Source organism: Chrysemys picta, chromosome 13 (genome assembly GCF_011386835.1).
Source record: "Chrysemys picta bellii isolate R12L10 chromosome 13, ASM1138683v2, whole genome shotgun sequence".
NCBI classification, from domain to species: Eukaryota; Metazoa; Chordata; order Testudines; family Emydidae; genus Chrysemys; species Chrysemys picta.
Genome location: NC_088803.1, coordinates 35249555 through 35275547, shown reverse-complemented (window position 1 = coordinate 35275547; position 25993 = coordinate 35249555). Strand labels below are relative to the sequence as shown.

The 25993-nt window shown below is 44.6% G+C and overlaps 1 protein-coding gene across 2 annotated transcripts; it reads right to left on the bottom strand.

Moving 5' to 3' along the window:
- Positions 1–312: 312 nt before the first annotated feature.
- On the bottom strand, positions 313–24912 carry SDC4 (syndecan 4). 2 transcript variants are annotated; one of them, XM_005295304.4, is made up of 5 exons: positions 24717–24912; positions 5515–5665; positions 4201–4244; positions 3719–3908; positions 313–3249 (listed from the first exon to the last, which is right to left on the bottom strand). In XM_005295304.4, the coding sequence occupies exons 1-5, from the start codon at positions 24801–24803 to the stop codon at positions 3098–3100; spliced, it is 624 nt and encodes a 207-aa protein (XP_005295361.1). In that variant the 5' UTR covers positions 24804–24912; the 3' UTR covers positions 313–3097. The 2 variants fall into 2 exon arrangements, with proteins under 2 accessions (XP_005295361.1, XP_065421978.1); XM_065565906.1 differs by having other exon boundaries at positions 4201–4245; positions 5519–5665; positions 24717–24871.
- Positions 24913–25993: the final 1081 nt, after the last annotated feature.

The following is a 25993-nucleotide window of genomic DNA, read 5'->3' as shown; positions in this document are numbered from 1 at the left end:
AACTAATTTGGATTAAGATAATTTGGACTAAAGTGCTCGTTCTGGAATAAGAGCATCCACACATGGAGTTAATCAGGAGCAGCTATTCAGGAATGACTCCTCATGTAGACAAGCTCTAGAAGTGTGGTTTTAAACCTATTCAATTAGCTGGGCAGTAGACTTGCAGGCATTAAACCCAAATAACCAGTTTTAAACCAATGTGCATCTCCACACAACAGTTTGCATGGATTTAACTAGATTACACACAAATTTGAATCAGGTAAGGCCTAAGTGCCAGGTATTGTTTATGTTAAAAAAAACCACAACAAAAAGTTTTAGAAAGTACCAGTTTATTTGATCAAGTACCAGTGGGAAAAACCCCAAACAAAACAAAAAAAGCACAATTACATGAGAGAATCTCTTTCACACATTTAAAAAAAAAAATTCATGCTTCACAGGTGGCGCTGTCTGTAGACAAGAGTTGCAAATGGGTTACTTCCATAACAGCAGAATGAAAAAAAAATAAAGTTTCCACATATTCATTCATTCCAGAGCTAGGCCCTGGGACAGGCTAGTCTTTGAATTGAAAGGAACCCATTTAAAAATAAAAATAAAAGGGGCAACTCCTGCTAGAGACGTTGTTGCAGGGGTTCTCAAGCTACAGGATCAAACCTTAGCAGGGAGTTCACAGAGAGGAGGACCCCTTGCCCCATAGCTATAGAACATAGAAGAGATCCACTTGTCCTCTCCTTTACACCACTAGAATCAGGTGCAACTGCACTGATTCCAGTTAAATTATACAGGTGCAGAACTACAAATGGAAAGAGAATCAGGTCTAAGGTCTACAAAAAGACATTCTCCAGGGCCTTCAGAACCAGCAGGATTTCAAGCAGTCTTGTGCAAGAGGACATCAGACCACTATGGGCTATGTTGTATGCAGTTGCCCCCACTCTCCACACATACACAAAAAGCCACCCTACAGTCAGCTATGTTGTAATCTTCATTGTTATCTGGAAAGGCAGCGACTCAGATCTAGCAAATAAGACTGATACAACAGGACCAAGATAAGTGGGTGTTTTATACACCAATTCTGGAACTAGCCAAAGACTGCCAGAAAACCATGTAGTGAGTAGAAGATGCATGCCTGTCCTAAAAATGTTTTGTGGAACTGGACCAACTCTGAGAGGTAGGATCTGCTTAAAATGATACACTAGAACATCTTTAAAAAAAAAGTTAACTGCAAATGGCTTGAGGAAGTCAGTGTTCCCAGAGAGCCACCTTAGCAGGAGACACGATCAAACAATATTCTAAATACTGAAAGCCATCCTTCTGAAGGGAAAAGGGAATAAAGGAGACTAGTTCAAACTCTTAAAAATAGCTTAGCCTATAAACTGAACAGCAATTTTGCTAGAGAAAAGGTAAAGGTTACTTCCTTTGCACAGTGAGCTTCCAACTTTTGTTTGCATCCCATCCCATAAATTAGAAGTGTCACTTTGAAATGAGGGGCAAGGGATCTCCGCTCCATCACCTGGCTATGAAGGAGCAAGGCTGACATTTTCAAACACAGCAACTGTTTCTAATTCATGGAAGTTAATCTGATGGCCACTGCATTCAGGGCACGCGGAGTGTTAGTGACCTGGCTAGTTCAGCAACCATTAGCCTGACCCCCAGCTGTTTATGAACAAAAAAGGAAAATATTACTGCATTCAACATAAACAAGACATTGCACAAAGAGCAGCATATAAACTAGACCAATACGCCCTCCCTTACACATAGTAAGGCTGCACAAGCCCAAAAATCTCTAGCCTTTTTATTCTTAACATTTGTACACTTTGCTGGAAAAATATATATATAAAATATATAGCTCTATAGGACTGATTACAATATATTACAGGCTAAAAAATTCCCCATCTTTCCCTACAATATACTTTAATCATGTTTTAAGAATCCAATTTTGCATACAGAGTAATTCTTGCAGAAGTTATTGCCTTCAGTTTATAATTAAAAAATTCACAGAATAAAGCTTAAATAGTTTTGACAATCATAAGAGATTCATTATATTAGTGTTTTATATATAAAAATGAAAAAAAAAAAAAAAAAAAAAAACACATGAGAAGAACCATAAATAATCCTATAAAAATCAAATCCAAAAATTATGGAAAATCCCCATAAATATCAATTGCATACAGTAGCTGTTATATAGAAAGAGAAACCTGTAACATACTGTAGTCAATGCTGCTTCAGTTCAGAATATGAATTGTATAAAACACAATATATATATACACATCTAGAGAAATGCCCAGCCAAAGGAAACTAAAAAGGATTAAAAAAAAATTTTTAGGATTTTTTTTTTTTAAACACTAGATTTTTTTAAAATTTCAGAACCGTTTCTACAAAACATAAAACATTAGGCTATTTTTCCTACTAACATTTTTTTATAAAATCCTACATTAAAAGGTAATATTTCTCCACCTGTAAGAGACTTGGTACAGGGAAAGGTTAGTCTCAGAGTCAAGCAAGCCAAGAGGCTTTCCTGATTTTTGCGGATTGTGACCCTACCAAGGGCCAAAAAGGAAGAGGAAACTTCTCCCTAAGAGCCATTTAGGCCACAAAGTTATTTCTCCCAAGGGCACAGCTCCTCCCAGATAAGGCAATGGTACAGTGTAGTGTAAGAGATTCATAGATATTCTCTAGAAAATGTTTTACATGTGGCGGTCCTGCAGCAGGCCAAATACTACAGGGGAAATAGAATAAAAAACCTTCTACAAAACAAGGCAAATTGGAGAGATGCACACCAGATGCAAACACACACAATTGGCTTCCATATAAGCTGCATTATATACACCCTCCACTCAACCAAAAATACAGAATTTGGCAATCTTTTGCACTCCTTCCCTTGCCCCCCCCAATATAGCCATGACAAGGTTTCCCCCCAGACGCTTTGCATTTTGTTGTGTCCTTGTTAGTTTAGCAGGATGGAAGGGTCGCACAGAAATATTTTTTTTAAAAATCACTTTGAAATTAGATCCAAGAGTATTGATTTGGAGCATCTCAGCTGAGGTCCAAATGCTTTAACAGTCAGTTTTTCTCCCCAGAGGGGCACAAGGTGCTGGTGGCTTTAAGCGTAGAATTCATTTGTAGGGGCTTTCTTGTAGATTGGTTTTTTGCCAAGATCATAACTCCCCTCATCCTTTTTCTTCATGCGATAAACCAACAGGAGGATCAGGAAGACAGCAAACAGCAGCCCCACTGCCCCACCTGCAATAAGAGCTGGAAGAGAGTATGGAATGAATATAGCATTTAGGAGGAAACTGCTACCCTGTGAGAAGCTGCCTCATAAACCCATGAAATCTATCCTAGAGTTCCAGCATTTTGGAGCTTTCTACTGGCAGCTTCCATCTTGCTGAAAGTGACATTTTCAGTCCAAATGGCATCTAGAGACCAGAAGTCACTTTCCACCCAGTTTATCCATAATTAAAAAACAGAGTTGAATAAAAAAAGTTTCTTCTGATTAAAGCAGGACAGAAGCTTCCCTAATACTCAGTGCCTCCCAGCTTACTAGAACAAAGCCAGTTGGGTTGTGTGCTTTTGGTCAGCATTCTTGCCCTCTAAAGTAGTGGGAACAATCAAACCCCATTTTTGGCATCCCCATTACCCCATTTTTGGCATCCCCATTTCCCCTTCCTCCCACATTTACAGTGTGGCTAATGAGTCAATAGACTTCGGGGACTGAAGTTACCTGCAAGAACTTCTGTTCTCTCAAAGAGGCTGCTGTTAGCTGTGCTGGCCATGGAAATCTTGTTGGACGGGTTCAGTTCCTCAGGGGGCAAGACTTTACGTGGAGTTAGTTCATTCTCTACCACCAGGTTTTCATCCACATCCTTTGTCCCCTTACCAGTATCTTCAGGGATATAGTTGTCACTCGAGAGCTGAATAAAGCAGAGACAAACCACACCCTGTCATGAGCAGCTACAAAACACTTCAAAACAGGAGAGACAGGAGGGGCAGGACAGGTGAGGTCATTTAAGAGTTCAGTGCATTGTGAGCACCTTATTTCAGTGGACTGGACGTGGAAGCCAGCTGCTTTAGGGGGTGTGGGAGGAAGAGGAGGAGTGGGTTAAGGTGACAAGAGCCTTTCACAGGCAGGCAGGCCGGCCAGATACTACACAGAGGGGCTGTTGGGCTAGGTTTTTCTGAGTGTGCTCAAACACCACCACCTACCATAGGACTCTCTTCAGTGGTTGAAGTCATGTCATCTTCAGCATCTAAATAACATGCAAACAATACAGAATTAGTTTCCCTTTGCTTTCAGAGTGTTTTCCCAAAGCCCAGGCACACACTATATAGCAGCACTAGCTGCTATTGTCTAACTAGGGCTCTACTTTGATTAAAGTTCCCTCTTATCTGTAAGTACTTTCACCAGTTAAATAGAATTTTGATTACACAAAGCCACATGATGCAAGCTCAAGATTACCTCCTTCAGAGAAGAAATCTTCAGTTCCATCAAGTGGCTCTTGCTGCAGGGTACCAGGATTTGCTCAGAAAGCGAATATGCTCTTGTGTGCTAGGCTGGCTTCAGGAGGGCACTCTTTTGAACACCCATCCCTAAGGTACTAACCATCAGATCTGCCTGAACATGCCCGGTACTAATTTCAGAGCTTGTTCTTTACCTTTTGAGAACACAATGTGCACATAAAAAGGGCAACAAAGAGCTGTTTAAACTAGTTTATGCTAGGAGTTTTGAAAGCCATAAAGAGTTCTCTGAAAACACTGACTTAACTAGCTTTCACTACTACACTGGTTTTAGGGGCAAAGTGGGAAGATTCAGAAACATTGGGGCTGGAGGAAGATGAGATTTAACAAAACTATTTAAACTTTACAGCCCCTTCATATTAAGAGGGGGAAAGGATTTAAGTAATGCATTGTCTGTCTACCCATTGAAGATAGCATGTAATCTCATTACAGGGGTGACTTACTTGGATGCCCCCATAGAGAGGGAAGACAGAAGGAGTCCCACATCATGGCACGGTGCCCTTTTGCCATTCCTATCAGTGTACTGCACCCAAGGAAGCCTCCATATGGGAGGTATTTGATTAGGCTGCTCTGTTGATCCCTCTCAATGACTTGCTAAGCTTAGCTTTACAGACTGTGTAGCCCATTGGAAGTCCCATTAGAGCAGGGGTCCCCAAACTGGGGGAGGGGGGAGGGAGAGGAGGACGACCCCTCAGGGGGTCATGAAATTATATGGGGGGGGGGGTCACAAGCTGTCAACCTCCACCCCAAATCCTGTTTTACCTCCAGCATTTATAATGGTGTTAACTATATAAAAAAGTGTTTTTAATTATAAGGGGGGGGGGTCGTCACACTCAGGCTTGCTATGTGAAAGAGGTCACCAGTAAAAAAAAAAGTTTGAGAGCCACTGGATTAGAGAGCCTGTGAGACTCAGGGGACTATGTAGTTTTTCCAGGTCAGAGATATGAAGATGCAATACTCAGAGGAAGACTCCAATGTAAAGACTATTTCTTGCCTACATACCATCATCATCATCTCCAGAACCAGAAAACCAGTCACTCTCTTCGGTCAAGTCAGGCCTGAGGTCACTGATATCTTCATCATCTGGCAAGGCTCCAGAAGAGAAATAGTCCTCTCCATACCTCTCTGGGTCCATGGTCTCAGTTTCTCTCACCTGAGAAGGGAAAACCAGCATTAGACATTATGCAGAAACCCAGACAGTTCTCAGGCTGCCAGCAGCCATCTGCAACCAGATCAGTTGAGCCAGCACAGTAATATTTCACCATTTAACTGGTGAAGTTCAATTCAGTCCAGCTAAAAGCACCACCTTTACTAGCTTGAAAACAGCTGAATTCCCCTAGTTCTCTGAGGCCAGGAACAAAGATCAGCCAGGGTGGGGATTTCCAGAAAGACTGTTCAGAAGGTTCCCATGAAGTGACCAGGGTCTGAATTTACTGAAAACAGCTTTCTGGGCAAGAGCTCATGGCAAAACCCCTTGAGGTAGAAGGGAGGAATAAGTTTAGTGTGACAGGCAGGAGGAGGAGTAGTGGGACCTATACCTAGAGAATCTTTTCCAAGCCTGTGTCAAGAGCTAGATTGGGTTCTCCCTGTAGCATTAAAACCCCAAAGCCAGTATGTTTAATAGCATCATTATTTCATTTACAATTCAGATACTTTATCATACAAAGGTTAAAACAGAAATTTGTTTGCTCCTCACATCTGTATATTCTGGGGAACAATACGACAAGATCAAAGGCATCACAAACAGGAACTCATTTGTATAAAGTGTCCCCTCAACACACAATTCAAAAAGCAAATCGCTCAGCAGTTCCCATCTGAAACTAAAACCATGATACTGGGATCTGACTAACAGACATATGTGCATTAGCGTGGTAGCAGCAGCACATTGAAGCCAGTCTGCAGGGCATAGGGGGTGAAGGTAGAAGATTTAGACCAAGATTATACAAGTTCCCATAACTATTCTGTATAATTCTAGTGACCCTTTAGGGCCAGTCCAGGAGAGAATTCCATAACTGAGATCATGGACTGTCCACACTTCCAAACTGGCAGAATCCAGCATTTGCTGTGGAATTCCAGCAGCAATTCACAATTCCACAGCCATTAAGTCATTTGCTTGTTAAGGAATTTAACCCTTTCCTTACAGTTGGAAGTACAATGCAAACTGAACGGACAGCTGCTGCCACCACCACTCGTTTCACTAGCCTTATTTTGCTAATGATTCCCATTGCTATCACCAGTTCTGCTCCACTAGTGATAGAAATACTGGGAGCACTAGTGTGGCTAGGGGCGCCACTTGTTACAAGCATGGAGATGCAGGGTTAAATGGAGAGGGGGGGAAGTGGAGACTGGGGGGTGGGGAGGGGAACACAAAATGTTGGTTCTCCACCAAAGCAGCTCACCCTCCCTTCCTCCAGATGGAATGCTGCCTTATCTGGTAGCTACTGGAACCATTTCATCATCAGTGTTAAGTACTCTCAGTGCTTCAAGGCAGAGTGAGGGGGGGGAGGGGGGGTCAGAAAGCAGCCTGTCTGCTGCCTTGCCCCAGGCATGGTCCCACTGCAATAAGAGACCTGCGGCATGGCTGCAGCTAGCCCTGCTCAACTTGTGGGGCACAGGCTGCAGAGCTAAAAACTGTAGTATAGGTATATCCATAAAAGCTTTATTACAGTGCCAGATACAAGTGGTCTTTTCCCCTCACACCAACAATCCACTTCCACATCTGTAGATACTGGGGTTGCCCCAGCCACCAGGCTCTGCAGTCAGGGTATGAGAAGCTTCTCTTCATATCCTGAATTCCAGGGGCTAGAACAGTGATGCAATAGCTTTTCAGGCAGCTCTGGTTCATTCCACCTCTTCAGAGTCAAAAGGGACCAGAACGCTCAACTGAGCATCCTGAAAAACCAAGAAGAGTCTGATGCTGCCAGACTCCTCATCTCCCATTATGCCCCAACTAAGACTGCTAGAAATACAGCCTGGAACAAACATTCCCAGCATCACTGGTCATTTATAGGACAACTTTTATGCCAACCTTAGTTAGAAAGGAGGCATCTGAAGCTAGCCAAGACACCAGGGCTCCCTAAAATGGTACTTCAGCACAGGCCACAGCTGGAATGATGAAGCTGCTTCTCATCCCAGACTGCGGATGTTTTATTAAGATACAGAAAGGGTTTGATTCCCATTGGCCACTATTCAGTAAGTCAGGGTGTCCCCCCAGATAATAGAACAGGAGTACTTGTGGCACCTTAGAGACTAATAAATTTATTATAGCATAAGCTTTCGTGGACTACAGCCCACTTCTTCGGATGCATATAGAGTGGAATAAATATTGAGGAGATATATATACACACACACACACACACACACACACACACACACACACACATATACAGAGAGCATGAACAGGTGGGAGTTGTCTTACCAACTAGCTTTCATGTAGTACAATGGCAATAGGTGGAGGAGGTTTTCCCTTGCAGAGCATGCAAAATATTGGCAGGTGTGCTAGGTTACATCTTTGTGTCAGCTCACCCAGACTGTACTCACAACTGGTGAATCAGAGCCATCAGGCAGACAGAAAGCAAACGCCTAATAAGGGAGGCTCAAGCGATAACTAGGCTGGATCAGAGAGTCTGAAGCGACTGAGTAACCTGCCTTATTAGATCAAGCCAACAATGAGTAAGAATGGTAGACATTTGTTATTAGTGGGTACTTTGGAATGCACCAAGTTCAGATATCACAGGAACTTATTCATCAAAATACACACTGTCTGTGTGTACAAGTGAGTGAGGTCCAATACTAACAAAGTTACTGACTCACAGCAGTCAATAAGATTCTATGGAGTGTTTTATGCCGTTGCTCATTTGGCCCTGGGCCCAGGAGAATGCAAGTGGGAAGCTCATGCTCCATCTACAGTAACTTCCTGGAAAACATCCAGACAGCTACACTGGGGGAGATGAGCAGTAGCAGAGGGACCTACACTTCTACACATTTACCCATAGAAGATTAATTGAGTATTCTTAGGGGCTTGGAGTTGAGATTATTTGAGGTCCTGGGGTGCTGTTGGGCATCTCACTTCCTTCCTGTGTGGGTAAATGTGGTGAAGTTCATTCCAGGTTTCTCCCTACACAAACTCAAAACATACCCACAACAAGCAGGCACCTCCCTGGAGCTAGGTGCAAATCCCACCTTGCAGAGGACTCTGAATGGAAAGAGTTAACAGTGAAGTGTCTGTGCTCTTTGCAGGGTGGATCTGGAACAGTGACATTCCTCACATACACACCTGCAAAGGGCACACAGGAGCAGTTCAGAGAGACCCCAATGGTTTGTGGGCTCAGGGAGAGCCTTAGTGCAATGTTACTGTTTCTTTTAACATTGTCTAATAGGGACATTGCATTTCTAAAGCTGGAGGAAAGTCTCCCTGCTTCCCCATATATATATTCTACAGGCTGCCCTAGGAGGCAGTTTCCAGGTATTCAGACTCCCTCCCAAATGGGAATTTGCAGCCCATGGGGGGTACAGAGTTAATAACCCAGTGGTTCTCAACCTGTGGCCCATAGGACATCCTCAGGGCCATATGGGTAGTACTGGATGCAGCACACAACACATTGGTAAATAGGTTGAGAACCACTTCCCCTTTTCAAAAGCATCTGGCACTTGCCGAATGTCCCCCACAGCCACATTCGGCCTAACACTTTCGGCAGTCACCAGCTGGAGGCTGGCATTGGATCGAAATGGCTTGTGGCCAGTTGTTCTGCCACCTGCTATTACTGTGCTGGAACTAAGTTCAGCCACCCTTATGATGAGAGAATGACTAAACGACTGCACAGCCTCACCTACTTCTGGCAGCTGAAGTCAAGCCTTACTGCCAATATGCTTTAGCAAATAGAATCCTTTAACTACAGAAGGATGTTGCTTCTGCCAAAGTCCAGTTCCAGGATTTCTTCTGGATGTTAAGCAGCTTTTACTCACACAGTGACGTGAGTGCCAAGTAAGATTAACAAACATCATTGGGGGAGGGGAATAGAAGGAAGGAGAAAGGGCAGGAGCTTTCCCTGCCTAGCAAAAAGAGGTTTACTTCTTAGCTGCCAGCCAGAGCGTGTGCAGGTATGCATGCACTCTGCCTTTACCTTCACATGCTGCTTCAGTAGGATCCACGCAGGGGAAGTTAATGTTTAGGTACTACAAGGATTAGCACACTAGACGTGCCAAGATGCACAGGAGGCCCCTACCTCTGCATGGATCATTCATGTAGAAGAAGCCTAAGGCTTCAAGGCTGAGGAGCTGGCAGGGCTGTGATACCTGATCCCCTCTCCGGATGAGGAGTCCAATTTCAGAGTGGCTTTGGCTTGATTTCAGAAACCCAGATCAGCACTAGCTGCTTCTCACAGTGAAGTCTGCTCACACTGCCGCCCACAAAATTCCCATCTAACATGTAACTTTCCTCCGCCACTGACTAGTTCTGAGAAGGAAAAACAGTAAACTCTAACCAAGCCTGCCTCCTCCAGCCCACACACCACTGCCATAGCTTACCGTGCCCTTTCACAGGAGCAGAAAATGAGTAACATTCTCTAGGGCAAGGGCATGAAATGCACATGATCAACTTTTAGTGCTGGCCATTGTCTCTGATCAAACACACCAATGTTTGAATTCACTCCATGCTTCTTTGAAGGCTGGTAGAAAGTGAGCTGGATGGGGGTTGCACATGCAGAGTCCCAGGCATCTGAAGTGCAGGGAGCGCTTTACAGCGTTTCCAACAACCCAGATAATGGAGCCCTAAAACTTGCTTCAGCGGTCTCTGTTTCCCAGCACTGTGTACACAAGCCCAGGAGTAAACAAGAGTGAGTTGAAAGTCAAGAGAACATGGACAAAAGAACATGGACCTGGGCCAAATTTGAGAGGGCGGGAAGTGACAAGAGAGGCAAATCAGCACTTAGTTAACTATTTGCACCCTGCAAAGTCAGAGGTATGGGGAGTTGGTCTGATGGCTCCTTTGCCGATAATCATGTTTACTGATAGTAAAAGAATTCTATTCTTAATTTTAACACCTAGGAAATCAAGAACTGATTTTCATCAGATTGCTCAACAGAATGTGTGTCTCACACATACACATCCATTCATATGACCACTGGAAAGTGACTCCAACCCAGACAAGTCCTGCTGCAAGTCCCCCCTGCTCCTCACCCAGTGAATTTGAGAATGAGTCATACAGGATCAGACTAGGGATCCATCTGGTCCAGTATCCTGGTCTGACAGAGGAAGATGTGAGACGTTCCATACTGGTTAGCCTGCCCAGATGGGAAGTTTCTTCCTAGTCTTGTCAGTAGTTGATTTGTGCTCTAAAGCAATTATCCTGCTCAGTACAGCCAGATCACAATAGATATCTAATCCTTTTGAATTCTACTTTGATCTTTGTCTCAATATCTTCAAGCAGTAAGTTCCACACTAATGGTGCATTGTGTGAAAATATTTCTTAGTTTTCAATTTGCCACCTTTCAGTTTCATTGAACGTCTCTTTGTTCTTGTGTTACAAGACATGGGGGAAGTTAGAAGTTCCTGATCTACCTTCTCTATACACCATTTTATAGTGAGAACCATCTTGTCCCCCTCACTAAACTCAGTAGTCCTGACCTTTTCAGTCTCTTAATGCAAGACTGTGTTCCTCTAGTCATTTCCATTGCTATCTCTGAATACACTCTGTGTTCTGAGGTTTGAACACTGTACTCTAAGTGAGGGTATACCATGGATTTATAGAATAGTATTGAATCTTTTCAGTATTCTTCTCCAGCCAATTCCTTGCTTCTTGTAGTTCTGCTGCACACTGAGCAGAAATTTTCCATTGAGCTGTCCACAGTGAGGCCTAGGGCTTTTAAACTGTAACCACTCAAGGAAAACTACTCACACAACTTAGTTGTCGGGAGGATTGTTGGATCCCCAATTACCCAGACAGACTGGAATGGTTTCGAGAATATGCTAAAGCTTGTGGATTTAGGGACTAGAACAGAGTCATTATAGGCTAACATATTAGTTGGGAATTCAGGATAGAAACAAGAGCCCTTACAACATAGCTGACCTAAAACTGAATCATTTAGTGTGTTTGCTCTTGGCTTCACTTCAGAGGCTTCAATAGGAGCCTTTAGAAAGGAGTGGCATGCGTTGTTTATCTTATGACACCAGAGCGTACTCCCATTCTCCCCAGACACCCATAATGTCCCATGCAGCAGAAGTCATATTACTAAAATGCACATCTAGATTTCAAGTTAAAGGATTCTCAAAATGGGGCTTACACAATACTGAAGCCAGCCCTAGAGCCGGTACTCTAAGAATCTGCGTTTAAAAGAAGCATGCCTACACAAAAGCCATCACAACTGACACTAATTAGCCCTCTTGCTGGATGTGTCAGCAGAGAGGCCAAGGACCTAGACCATGGAAAGTGAACTGTGTCAGCACCAGATGTAACCCCTCAAGGGCAGGGACGCGTGGCACACTGGTAGAGTACATACTTGTCGCTTCACTGCTGATGCTTGTGATGTGACTGACTGAAGTCTCCCATGGCTGTCCTGACATTAGCACTGAATTCACTTAAATACTTCACTTCTGCCCCTTCGCCCTTAGTTCCAGGCCACCACAGAGTTGCTATTCTTGTATCAGGAAATCCCAGAAACTAAGCCATTGTTGAAGTAATCTTGGCCAAAATGGATTTGTCCTACCATGACACATGGCTGGGATCCAGCTTGTCAAACTAAGTGTAAACCACTGGAAATCTGATACTGTCATGGAAGTGCTGAGGCCAGCAAGCTGCAGCGCGCATGTGCTAAAAGAGCCGTGAAGACAAGGTAGGCAAAAGAACAAAAACCATGTTCCTAAAAACAAAGGAGCTAAGCCTGGGACAGGAGGGAATTTTCCACCCACAGCCCTTTGTTCTATCCGATTTACTTACATGGGGCTCCTCTCTACTCCAATCTGTTGGAAAAGATTTTAAACTTTGTGTATTATACTTGTCTTGTTATTTTTAATGTATTTTAATGCTAGAATGCCTTGCTTCCCCCCCCCCTCCACCTTTCCCCTTTATTCCTTCATTCCAGTTTTTCGACTCTTCTACAGTATGTGCTGTCTGATTTGCATCATTATAATTTGCATGATTTTCCTCCAGTTTCCTTCTCTCCTTTCCTTAATCTCTTTCCTGAAAGCCTTGTCTACTACATGTTTTTTCCACTACACTTTCTTACCATAGGTAACAATGGTGGGAGTGCTAGTGTAGACCACAAACTGATAGTTGCGAGCATTTTAACCACCACATTGGCTAGAGCTGGTCAGTTTGAGCAGATGTAAAGGACACCATAGTTAAAATTTAAAATGCAAATTGTCTACACTAATGATCTGGGAGCAACCTGAGGGGAAGTTGTAAGGGGCAGGAGTGACAAAGCAGTGCAGACAGAGCTTAACTCACATGCTTACATACTGGCACTCCCCCCTGCCCCCTACTCACAACATGGCACCGCTGTGCCCAGGCTTGCCTAGTCTCTCTCTTGCTGGGAGGGAGAGTAGTAGACAGTTACTTTAACAAGCCCTCAAGAAGAACCTTCCAGAGAATTCAGTGATCTTCAGATACCGAACCTCAGAGCATTTTAGCATATTTTACAATATCCACCAGACTGCTCTCTCCTAAAGAGATGTTTTGGAGTAACATCAGGCTCAAAACACCTCCAAAACAAGAGCTACTTGTTGTTCCCTTCCAGCTTCTCCAACAGATGCACTGTAGTGCCATGGGGTATGGTACCATCTATCTGCCCCTTTAAAGCACAGACAATATCCTCCTCTCCCATTAAAAGCTCTGTTAGAAGGAAATCACCGCTTCAGAAGCAAGAGTTTCTAGAGACTTCCGTCTTGTGTGACTGCTTGCTACTGTGGAAAAAGTCACATGTGACTGAACTCTAACTTTGAGGGGTCCTGCACGCTGCGGTAGTAGAGTTATTCCCATGTTAACGAGCATTTCTGTATGTGGTGAGCACAAAGACCTGGTCTACCCTTAAACTTTAGATTGACATTTATGTTGCTCGGGGGTGTGCAAAATTCACACCTCTGAGTGCTGTATCTATGCCAGTCTAGCACCTGGTGTAGATGTGGGTAGGTTGATGGAAGAATGCTTCTGCTGACCTAGCTACTGTTGCTCAGGGGAGTGGGTTACCTACTATGATGGAAAAAACCACTTCTATCACTGTAGAAAGCATCTACACTTCAGCATTGTTGCTGTGCCACTGTAGTTCCCAGAGAGTAAACAAGCCCCAAATCTCACCAGCAGAAAGTGGGTTGCTTCTTTTCCTCACTCCAAAACTCCTCCTCTTTAGATACATAAACTCCTTAGCAGAGACACTGAAGAAATCTTGTCTATGCCTGGGAGCACAGCAAATAACCTTATTTCAATCCAGGTCACATCTTATATCAGCGTTCCTCTGCATAGCAAGTACTGTAACAAATCCACATTAGCTGGCTCACTGTGCCCTCTGATCATCTTTGGTGACTGTTTGCTAGTCAGCTTGCTCCACATTATTCACAGGATAGATGGCCCCTTCTGGCTTTAGTGCCAAGGAAGAGTTTAATCAAGGTTTCCCTGCACGTGCATGCACTTAAATAGGCTGGAGCCTGCTGAGCCAATTGTTCGAGGAGCTTTCGGAGACAGAAAGTGCCAGTGTGCATTTCCTCCAATATACTTAAAGCAGCAGCAACTCTCACTAGGCAAAAACTACCTTTACACCCAAACTATCACATAACTTCTTGGCTAGGGTGTCCTCAGGTCAACAAACTGCCAAAATAAACCCAGACCTTTAGGTTAGATCCTGAAGCCTGTGCTGAGTAGGAAGTGGCAAGAGACAGAATGGCAGGCCAGGACTTCTGCAGACAGTTACCGTCCAGGTGTCTGGGTGGCAACGAGACTGGAGCAAGAACAAGTTCGTAGGCAGGCATATTCTAGTTGTCGGAGACTCACTTTCAATTACAGTGCAGTCCTTCTGCATTTCCACCTCAGGTTCCCTACCAAGAACCTTAGCCGGTGGATAGCAGTAAGAATAGAATCACTTGTTATTCTTCCTATACATTCCTATTGTGATGTTTTAAATACTGTGGCAATGAGGGGCTTAACCCCACCCCCGCCATCAGCCAACCCTGCAGTGAAAGGATAATCCCATAGCAATAGATTATAATGTACTAAGCAGAGAAGTCAATTTGCCATCACCAATTCAGCAAGAGGGCTTTACTGTAGCCAGAACCCAAGGAGAGTGAGTTCCAATATATAATCCAGAGCAAGCTCTTGGTAACATTGTATTTTGAGTTTCATGCTCTCTGGGCTCTGTTATCTTTTGACCCATGTGCGTTTGCCTAACAGAGCCCACACTTATTTAAGACTAGGTGTCAGTGTTACTTAAAAAAAAAAAAAAAAAAAAAAAAACACACACCACACACCCTCCAGAAGATGCAAAGAGGAGGAGAAAGAATTGACTGGGAGGGATTTCTTGTTTTAATAGTCTGATAATTAGCAAACAGAGCCATAAAAGAGGTTGTACAGTTCCCATGACAGATGGGCACATGCAGGGATCTTTTTAAAAGCAAGGGGACTCATTAAGTAGCATCATAACCTTTTCTGATGAACCAGCTATAGGTGTTTGGAATCTTAAGTATCTATTGGTTACCAAGTCTAATTTCAGCATCTTCACCACAGGGATCTACTCATGTTTTAAAGAGAGATTCAGATAAGCAGCTCAAGGCAGGATAAATAAAGCCAGCCACTGACAGCCACAGTGTCCAAATTCAGGGTATGGGTGGGAAGAGTCCATTCTGCCTGTTCTCCCAGGGAGATGATCCTCTTATCAGGGGATTTTCATTCAAACATCAAAGTTTGGTATATAAAAGGCCAGAGTCAAAGAATGCAATGTAATTTACCTGTTTTCCAAAGTTTAGTCTTCTCCTTCCCTCACCTGAGGGAAACATCTGGAGAACCTTCCTAGAGCATAACTCAATCCCACAAGTTATTTTGCAGGGCTGTTATGTTTTGGGGTTGTTTTTTTTAAAAACTTTTACGTGTGTATTACATTACTAGCTCATGTGTCTTGCACCTTTATAACAGTGTTAGCAAGATCAGACTTCAAAGAGAATAAGGCACACAGCAGAAGTTTGGTGCCTTTCCTAGCTGGCCCAATACAGAGCTAAAATGGCCTGACATGCCACTAATCTAGGCTTGTTTGTACAGTTGAGATCTTGATACTGCACCTTGAAAGTGTTTCAATTCCCCCACAATCTATTTAAGTTTAATCATATCAAGAGACTAGAGATTTAGGTTTGATTTACACTTAGCTATGTTAGTTTAGGAAGGTTTTGCTGGCATAGATGTGACTTTATTTATTTATTTATTTTTAATTAAGAGTGTAGTTAAACCAGAAAAGCCTTTAAGCGTAGCTAAGAAAGGCACCACTAAGGTCTTGTCCAGGCCCAGAAAGCTAATGCCCACGTCTTTACTATTTCCAGGTACTCACACTTTCCCAGAATCATGCAAGTCACATAGTAAAGTTAAACATGCTTACAGCACCCCAGCATTCTAGGGCTTGGTTTCCCGCCCCCTCCGACAAAGGAATATTTCAGCTTTACACACATACACTCTCCCTCCTTGACTTCCAATCATCTGCGTGTTTGGGGGGGGGGGGGGGGGGGGGAGGAGAGAGAGGAAATCTTTCTAAATGCATGCTAGTAATCTAGAAGACCAGAACATTTTGTTGTTCACCCCTTCTTTGGCTTCTGGAATCCATGGACCTCACAGCACTAACAAGGCATTTAGTTACCAGCATGCAATGACAAGGCACATTATTACTGTTCATGTTTATACAACAGTTTTTCTGATGCTTGACCTTTAGTTAGAATTAGTGCCAAGACAGAATGTATAAACAGCCTCCTATATAAGAGGCTTCAGAGCATGAGAGAGAATATTCTGTATCCAGTATGCATTTCAATTTGTAATAAATATTTATTTTCTTGGAAAAAATCCTCATATAAATGAATTCTAGTAAATGAAGTCTCCCCCACCTACCACCACAAGTAGAAGCAGTCTTTTTAAATGGACTCAGAAATAAAATTGGAATCCTTACCACTTTAAGAAAAGATCCCAGTCTCGTTAGAACAGGTGACTCTAATCACAGTGCCAGGAGAGCTTGCTGTACTGACCAAATTCCTAATTTCATAATGCCAGACAGGGAGAAGAAATCCCATTTAGGAGTTGCAGTTTAGCCTTATCAAATTTGAACAATGGTCCATCATTCTAGGTACATCTTCCTCCCACCACACTACATCAGGCCATTGGTCCAATAATTCAGTCTCTGGTCATCAGAAGTAGCCAGAACCTGATGTGATAGACTGAAAAAAAAATTCATAATACATCTGTCCAGCTGGAATAGCCTCAGATACAGGGTGTCTTCACTGCACCAAAAAAGAGGGTGGGGGTGGTTTTGTTAATTAAAGAATTGCTACCCTCCAGAAAATTCAACCCCGCCTCACACTCCAGAACTGCAACATCAAGGAAAGTTTGAGTCACTGATTCTCAGAAGAGAAAAAACTATTACTCAAGTGCTGACAAGAGGTTTACAGAACCACAGCAAACTTCTGCCTTAAAAAAAGTAATTTTCAGACTCCAACAAGCTTCTGTTTTAGAAGTGTGACTTCCACAAGTCCAAATCAGAATGTAATCTCTCTATTATTATTAGTAAGAAGTTCTTGGAGAAGTTCTGAACAGAGGCAGCTGTGGCTTTAATGCTTCAGCAACTCATCTGTATGACGAAGAGGCATTAGGTTCTAAATATGTAACTTAATCTATGTATCCAACACTAAGTGAAAATTCTCACCCACTCTGTCCTAACTGGAAATGGGAGTCTGAAGTATTTAATCCAATAAAAAGCCAAGGCAGCCACATTCAAGTAGGATCTTTTATGGCCCAGCAATGCAGTAACTTACCACATCTAAAGTGTGAAATATTTAACACACTGCCCCCATCCCATTCCCTAGTAATGAACTCAGCCCTGCCTTACCACAACAGCTCCATTCTAGTGCAAATCATTTCATGCCTTAATCTAAAGGGTCTGCATTCTACCAGGTTTCAGCAAGCATCCACTTGCTCACTGATAGAAACAGTTTAGAGGTCAGATATACTCACAGCTGGTCTACACAATTTTTGACTGCTTTAACTATATTGTGGTTGTACACTTCCCTAACTCTCTATCGTTTGACAGTTATAGCAGTAGAAGGGTGATGACAGAAAAAAGGTCTACCATGTAGCTTATTTCTGTCAGCACCTGTATACAGGTATAAGTGTGTCAACATAGGGGATTCTGCTTCCCTAACTACAATCCATTGCTAAACCAACATGGTTAAAGTGGCACCCAAAAGGAATAAAACCCCTTTTCAGATCAGCCAGGAGAGCAAGCCTCCTGTAGGGACAGGATAAAGCTAACATGAAGTCACACACCTCTACACTGCTGTGAAGATATTTTCCATTTTGGGGGAGTCCATTATATGCAGGGTTATGCACCAGAGAATTGCCCAGCTGTCAATCACTACACAAATTTAATTCTACTCATCTCAGTGTGAAACAGGGGCTACTTTGACAACAGAGGTTACTTATTTTACCGATACTAGCACCCACTATACCACACTATTCCCAGAGATGCAGTTCCAGCCCAAATCACACCAGGCATTTAGCGAGCACCATGTATAGAGCAACAAGATTCTCCCACTTTAGGACTTTTTATTTTTATTTTTTAAAAAGCAAGAGAGAATCAAACCAAGTGAGGATTCAGAGTCAGCCAAATGGATTCTAGCAGCAAGCGAGATTTCAATAGAATATTCAGCAGCAATAAGAGTTTGAAGTGTGGTAAAAACAGGCTGAAGTTTGCACTGTGAAGGCAGACACTCTCTTCCCCATTGTTAGGCTAGAAGTCAAGTTAACAGATCTCAGCCTTACAGTTGGGAAATAGGACAGAAATAGGGCAACACAAGACACCAGACACTATGCAGGAACAGCAGGATAAGAGAGCATATCCTGAAATGGATTCAAGTCATGCACATTGGAAGGGCCATTGTCCCCTCTCCCAACCCAAAACCAGAAAGAAGAGTCCATGGTATCCAGCCATAAACAACAGTTTTCACAGCTGCTGGACTGGAGGTGGATTTCAGCAGACAAACAGTCCACGTATCTTTGCCAAGCCATTGCCAGCCACCTCAAGGACCTGGTGCACTAACAGTAATGTGGGAGGAGTAGAACAAGGTAGAGCATTAGGATAATAATAGACTTTAAGGTCAGAAGGGACCATTATGATAGTCTAGTCTGACCTCCTGCACAATGCAGGTCACAGAATCTCACCCACCCACTCCTATAATAAACCCCTGACCTATGTCTGAGCTACTGAAGTCCTCAAATCGTGGTTTCAAGACTTCAAGATGCAGAGAATCCTCCAGCAAGTGAGCAGTGCCCCACACTGCAGAGGAAGGCAAACCCCCTCCCCCCCCAGGGCCTCTGCCAATCTGCCCTGGATGAAAATTCCTTCCCAACCCCAAATATGGTGATCAGCTAAACCCTGAGCATGTGGGCAACACTCACCAGCCACACACCCAGGAAGGAATTCTCTGTAGTAACTCAGTTCCCATCCCCATCTAACATCCCATCACAGGCCATTGGGCATATTTACCACTAATAGTCAAAGATCAATTAATTGCCAAAATTAGGCTATCCCATCATACCATCCCCTCCATAAACTTATCAAGCTTAGTCTTGAAGCCAGATATGTCTTTTGCCCCCACTGCTCCCCTTGGAAGGCTGTTCCAGAACTTCACTCCTCTGATGGTTAGAAACTGTCGTCTAATTTCAAGTCTAAATTTCCTGATGGCCAGTTTATATCCATTTGTTCTTGTGTCCACACTGGTACTGAGCTTAAATAATTCCTCTTCCTCCCTGGTATTTATCCCTCTGATATATTTATAGAGGGCAATAATATCTCCCCTCGGCCTTCTTTTGGTTAGGCTAAACAAGCCAAGCTCCGAGTCTCCTTTCATAAGGAAGCAACAGAGGGTCCTATGGCACCTTTAAGACTAACAGAAGTATTGGGAGCATAAGCTTTCGTGGGTAAGAACCTCACTTACTGTTACTTACAAGTGACTTGCATCTGAAGAAATGAGGTTCTTACCCACAAAAGCTTATGCTCCCAATACTTCTGTTAGTCTTAAAGGTGCCACAGGACCCTCTGTTGCTTTTTACAGATTCAGACTAACACGGCTACCCCTCTGACATTTTCATAAGACAGGTTTTCCATTCCTCAGATCATACTAGTAGCCCTTCTCTGTACCTGTTCCATGTTTAAGGATGAATTCAAACTGGGAGACCCAGAACTACATAATGGGTTTGGAAGTCTCGAATACTAGAATTCTCTGAAAAAGTGAGTTCAGCCCTGGGCTACCTCCATCTGTTCAGAATGCAAGAGCCCTCTTGACCTCTTCTCAAATAGGGGACTCAGCAAAGTGACTTATGCAAGGAATTTGTTCCCCAGCTTCCATTGTGGAGACTACTTCATGAGAGAAGTTCCTCTCAGGGATCCATCTTGCCAATCAGTTTCCAAAGGATTTCATTCTCTGGGCCACAAGTAAGGGCTCTGGGGACTCCTGCGTAAAAGCTACTGATGAAGATCTTGTTCTTAGTATTCAGAGTACTCAACTGAGGGACTACACAGATATCACTCCCACCCTATTGGGTGTAACCAATTTGCATATTAGAAACATTTCTGTGAAGTGCTAAAAACTAAAAGCAACTAACTGCCTATTCCAGTGGTTTTCAACCTTTTTTCGTTTGCAGACCCCTAATGAATTTCAAATGGTGGTGCAGACCTCTTTGGAAATTCAACCTGTAGTCCAAGGACCCCTACCACAGAAGTCTTAGACTAAAGACTGACTGAACAGAATTCAACTGTAAATGCGGCACGTGCTCAGCATGGCATTTGATGCACCGTGAAAAGGGCACTAAACTGTGGGCATCTATGATAACGACAACACTTCTGATGGACCACAGGTTGAAAACCACTGGTCTATTCCCTCCAATACAGCTGCTAGTTTGAGAAGATGCATTAAAAAGCATTTGATTTAGTGACAAGAGCCCATCATCTCCTCTTTTTCCTTCAAAACTCTGTTCCAGGTGCATTAGTCTTTGTAATACAGTCTGTTGCTCTATGTCGGACAGGTACTGTTCTGGCCAAGTTAAATCACACCCACTCCATGAGCCTGCCCAAGTCAGAAGGTGAAGCAGATGGAAAATAAAGTTATACATGCAGATAGCAATATCTTGATTTGATTGGGAGGGACAGATGAGAAACTGGGCAAAGAGCAGAAAGAACAGGCCTCAGGGACTGGTGGTAGAAGGACAAGCCAAACCGGTTTAAACATTAATAATGCTGCATTACTTTCCAAATACCACCATCAACAAAACATCAGCTCAGCCAGTCAGTTGCCCAGTGAGTTCTGGGAAGTGTGAACACTTTTTTGAAGCATTAGTAATAAAGCAGGCAGGTGTTGCAGCAGAAAAGCAGAGCCTACTTACCTGCTTCACTCAGACCCCTTCTCTCCCCTCACATCTCCCATTTAATAAGAGCTTGATTAAAGAGATCATCTGGATGTTATCAGTGCAGGACTAGTATATGAAATGGTGCTATGATCTGGCATGCCAACCCCTAAAAGGTTGAAGCACAGCACCTCAAAGATTGGTTTTAGGTACGTAGGATCAATGGAGCTCATAGGAATGGTCTCACATTTAAATATTACATCATGTTAACATGATCCAGTCTGTTACTTAACATAACCAGAGCATAGGAATTATGCCATGGAGCTTTCAGGAATATTTTCAGCCCTTTTACATGTGGTAAGGCTGCCTCAGCCAGAGAAAGCCTGGCTGCAGCGAGAGCCGCATGGGGCATCACATGCCACTTGAAAGAAGTAGAGCTTGCTCCAAAGCATTTCTGGCTCTTGCATTGTACAGGCTCTGCGGGAACATCACCATACAGGATCACATAGCCCTCAAGGCCCTGTCCTTACACAAACACAAAATAGACTCCATGCCCTGTGGAGTCTCAACAATATGTCTGCACCCTCTCCATATCTTGGGTGTACAAAAATTACAGGCCACATGCTGTGTGATCCAGCATGTTGTACCAACATACTCCCACACTAACCTAGATGCTGCATCACCAGAGACCGCTCCTCAGTGGGGGTTGGCCCATTCTACTAAAGCAAACTTGGTGGTGCAAATAAAGTCAATATGGCAACACTAGAATACAGCCAAACTAATGAAGCATAGGGCAATATGCTGTATTGAGTGTTCTGTAAACTCAGCATAAGGAGTTATAGATACAGCTATGCAGAAGTGTTTTCTTTGGAGGCATCGGAACCCTTTAGGACACAGCCTACTAAATCCACAGCCCATTATATTCCCCAAGCACACTAGGTTGCAATGTTAATTTCATACCAAATGTGGTCAAAGAGCATCCAAAAGTTGTACTACCCAAGACGTTTTTGCCCTGTGCTAGGCTTTGGATTTAGTTGTGCCTGATGGCAGCCATGACAAGGATTCGGTATCTGATGAATTCACTCGGGCTAGCTGGTCATAAAGAGGGCTGCCAAATGTTAAAGGAGTAGACACTTCATGTATTCTGGCCTGAGAGCTTTCTTGCTAAACCACCAGCATCTTGGATTAGCGCTTCAGGGCAGAAACTTGAACAAAAAGTAATAAGTGGTGACCTGCCTATAGAGCCTCAGGCTGCAAGTGAAACAATGGGGACAATTAAACCTAGTTTGGGGATACTCTAGTCTCTTGCAATTGCCCCAGTCCCAATGCAATCCCTACTAACCAGCACCAAAGCAGGATGCCTTCTGACTGGAGCGTAGACACTTGTTAAAATTAAAAGCTAAAAGCCAGAAACCCTCTGAGTTACATACACGCCTGGTGTTTGTACAGGGTCCTGACTCATTTTGCAAATTAGAGAGGGTCTAATGCCCATAAAAATGAGGGGTCCCAATAGAACTACATGTAGAGACGCTTGTAATTACATTTTACAGCACTCACTATATCTGAGCACCTTACAAGTTCAAAATATGATAATGTTGGGGGATTTTAAAAAAATTCCTTTCCATCCTCCCTCAGGCTTTTGATTTCCATACATCTTTGCTCTCCAATCCTAATCTATATCCTTGACATGCAAATTCTGCCCCCCCTTCCCCAAATTCTACCATTGCACCTCAAGCATAACCTGCAGCATCCCTGTTAGCCCATTCCTGAGCCTCTTTGAGAACTACTGGGGTACAGACAAGCAAGAAGAGCAGGGTCCATCCAAGGGCATGGTAGTCACAGAGGCAGAATCAGAAGGGGAAGGCACAGTGGTAAAGGAGCACAAAAGAAACAGCATGTATTGTGGTAGATTAGTTGCAGAGTGAGTAGAAGGAGGAAGGTTGTAAGGCATGGGACTAATGCTGATAAAACAGAGCCTGCAGGGCAGGAGGGTGGGTAAGTTGGTTGGTAAGAAAGTAGGGTCAGCATCAGAAGAGGTATCGCCTGATAGGAGATGAAAAGAGGAAGATTTGTGAATAATCAGAAGGAGCTGGAGGAACCAATGTTGGCACAGAGAAGGGAGAGGAAAGGAGTCTCTGACCCAGCAGAGGAAAAAAATGTGGTAAGGACTGAGAAGAAAACGAGGAACTTGGTGTAGAGAGGCAAGTGGGGAGCAGGATAGGAGTTGAGCCTGGGGGGTAAAACTCAGGTAGACAGGAAAATGGTATTTGGAAGCATAGCAGTGCAAAGGCAAATGGCAGATCCATTTGAATGGCAAGCCAAGTAAGTGTTACTCAATTAAACAATAGAAATCGGTCATCAATACATAAATAACGGTGAGCAGTTCAGGATCCATCAAGCCACGCGGTCCTATCATCAGGATATTTTCAGATGGAAACCAGCTACTCTTCTCCCTCATCCCACTCCATTCAATACACAAGCCAGCAAAACTAGGGACAGTTTAAAACCACAAGACAGGGACAGCCTTAAATACATCTGCCCCTTTCACCTACTCAAAGTTTATGGAAGTGGGGAAAATTGTGGCCATATTTACTCCAAAGCCTCCTGCCAAGTAGCATGTTCCCTCCCTGGATAATGGCTATAAATTGCTTCAGAAGCAGGGACAAAATCATCTGGAAAGAAAGGCCTTTCTATTCTCCCTTGGAAAAACCTAATTTCCTCCTGATGGGAAAAGCCAGGTTTCTGCCACCAGCACATACGATATTAAGTCAGGTAAGGACAAAGTCTCACAGGATATTTGGGGGAGCTAAACCTGGAATCCTGGCTCCACAGCTTAATCATACCGAAAGATGGGGGGGGGGGGAGAGTGGGGTGTTTGAGCTCTGGGAAAGCCTGTATAACACTTCTCTTCTCCTCCATTAACAAGGCTGGCTATAATCCATTACGCCCCCTGAAGAGAGGAATTAGATCTAGTTCGAGATCATGAGGCGAGGATGGAATTGGAGCAATGCTGTTCTTACCCCAGCTGGAGTATGGGTGCGGGAGCCCTTTGGTGAAGGAAGCTCAGCCGCTTATCTGGGCTTCCCCTCGGCAGCCCGGTATTCTCGGCCCGGGGAAATCGGGGACTGGCACACGGTAAAGGAAAACCGCAGCTGCGGGGGCGCGCCGTAGGAGGGGGATTTCAGCAGGTCCCGGTGACGGGAGGCGATTGCCACAGAGCCGGGGTTTGGGGCAGCCTTACTCATACCCCAGCTATGAGGGCTGGGCACTATTTGCGCCATGTGCGGATACTGGAGCCCGGGGGCGGCCGCAGGAGGTGGGCAGGAGGCAACGTCCGGCCAAGGGCTGTCGCTGTCCACCCCCGGGACGGGGAGGCCTTCTGCCCTACCCACGCACCCCACCAGCAGGGGACGGGGACGGGAAGAGACTCCTAGGAGAGCTGTCCCGCTTGGGGCCGTGGTGCGGCCGCTCCCCAGCCCTTCCCTGGCGCTGGGCCGTGAGGGACCATCTGGGACACAGCGAGTGGCAAGAGGCCGACCCGACCCCGGTAGCCTGCAAAGAGGGAGTCCGGACCCGAGCGCTGCCCCCCTCGCTCGGAGCCCCGCGACACCCCCCGGCGCGGGCGGGCACTCACCGACTCGGCGGAGACGGCGCTGGCGGCTACCAGGAGAAGCAGAGCGGCGCAGAGCGCCCCGGGGTGCCTTGCTGACAGCAGCTGCATGGTGCTCGGGTCCCGCTAGCGGAGCAGGCGGCTGTGGCAACACGATCAAACGGCTTGAACGAACCTCACAGCCACGCATCTTATAGGCGGCCCGGCCCCGCCCCCGGGGGAGGCGGAGCTGCAGGCCCAAATCGGGAGGGGAATGCCCGAAGCTGCTGGGAGTCCGAGACGTGCTACTGCCCTTCTAGTCCCGGAAGGGGCACTCCTGGGCTATGGGTAACCACCCACCCTGCAGTCCCCTCCGCCCCCCCACCATTCCCCTCCCAAGCTCCCCTTCTGCTCCCATACAATTCCCCTCCCCAATCTCCTGGGGCCCAACACCATCCTGCCTTCTCCCACCTAACAGCCCCCTTCCCAACCTCCTGGGGCCCGACACCACCCTGTTCCCTCCCAACAACCCTCTCCCCAAGCTCCTGGGGCCTGACACCACTCTGTTCCCCCCCACCTAACAGCACCCTTCACAAGCTCCTAGGGCCTGACACCACTCTGTTCCCCCCCTTCACCTAACAGTCCCCTCCCCAACCTTTTGGGGCCCAATACCACCCTGTTTCTCCCTCCATCTAACAGCCCCCTTCCCAGCTCCTTCCCTGGTCCTTTGTATTCCACCCCCTCCATTTCACCACCACTTTACAGCCCCTTTCTAAATGCCGCCATGTGAAACTCTAACACTTCACCTTCACCCTTGAAGGCCCTGCCATCCCCTTACACCCTGCTTCCTGAACTCCCCTCACACTCCCACCATCCCCCTTCCGCCTCCAACCTAGCCCTGTACTACCTTCCCATACACCCCCACCCTCTTACACCAATAAGAACTTTATGAATACATAGGAAGAAAGGAAAATGGGAAGTCAGATTTTGGGCCATGCTACCTCGACTGTCTGTCTCAAAAATCAACAAGGAGTCTGGTGGCACCTTAAAGACTAACAGATTTATTTTCTTTAAGGTGCCACCAAACTCCTTGTTGTTTTTGTAGATACAGACTAACACGGCTACCCCCGATACTTGTCTCAAAAATCAACGTATGAGAGAGAAACCAGCATATGAAAATACCATTCTAAATATGATTTTTATATATATTTATAACAATAGGATTTGTTTTTTAAATCCTCCTGTTGTCCTCCCCTCTGTATTTGCCTTTTCTGCCCATCTTCTCTGGGTCTCTCCTGTGGATTCTAAATCCTTCTAGGTAA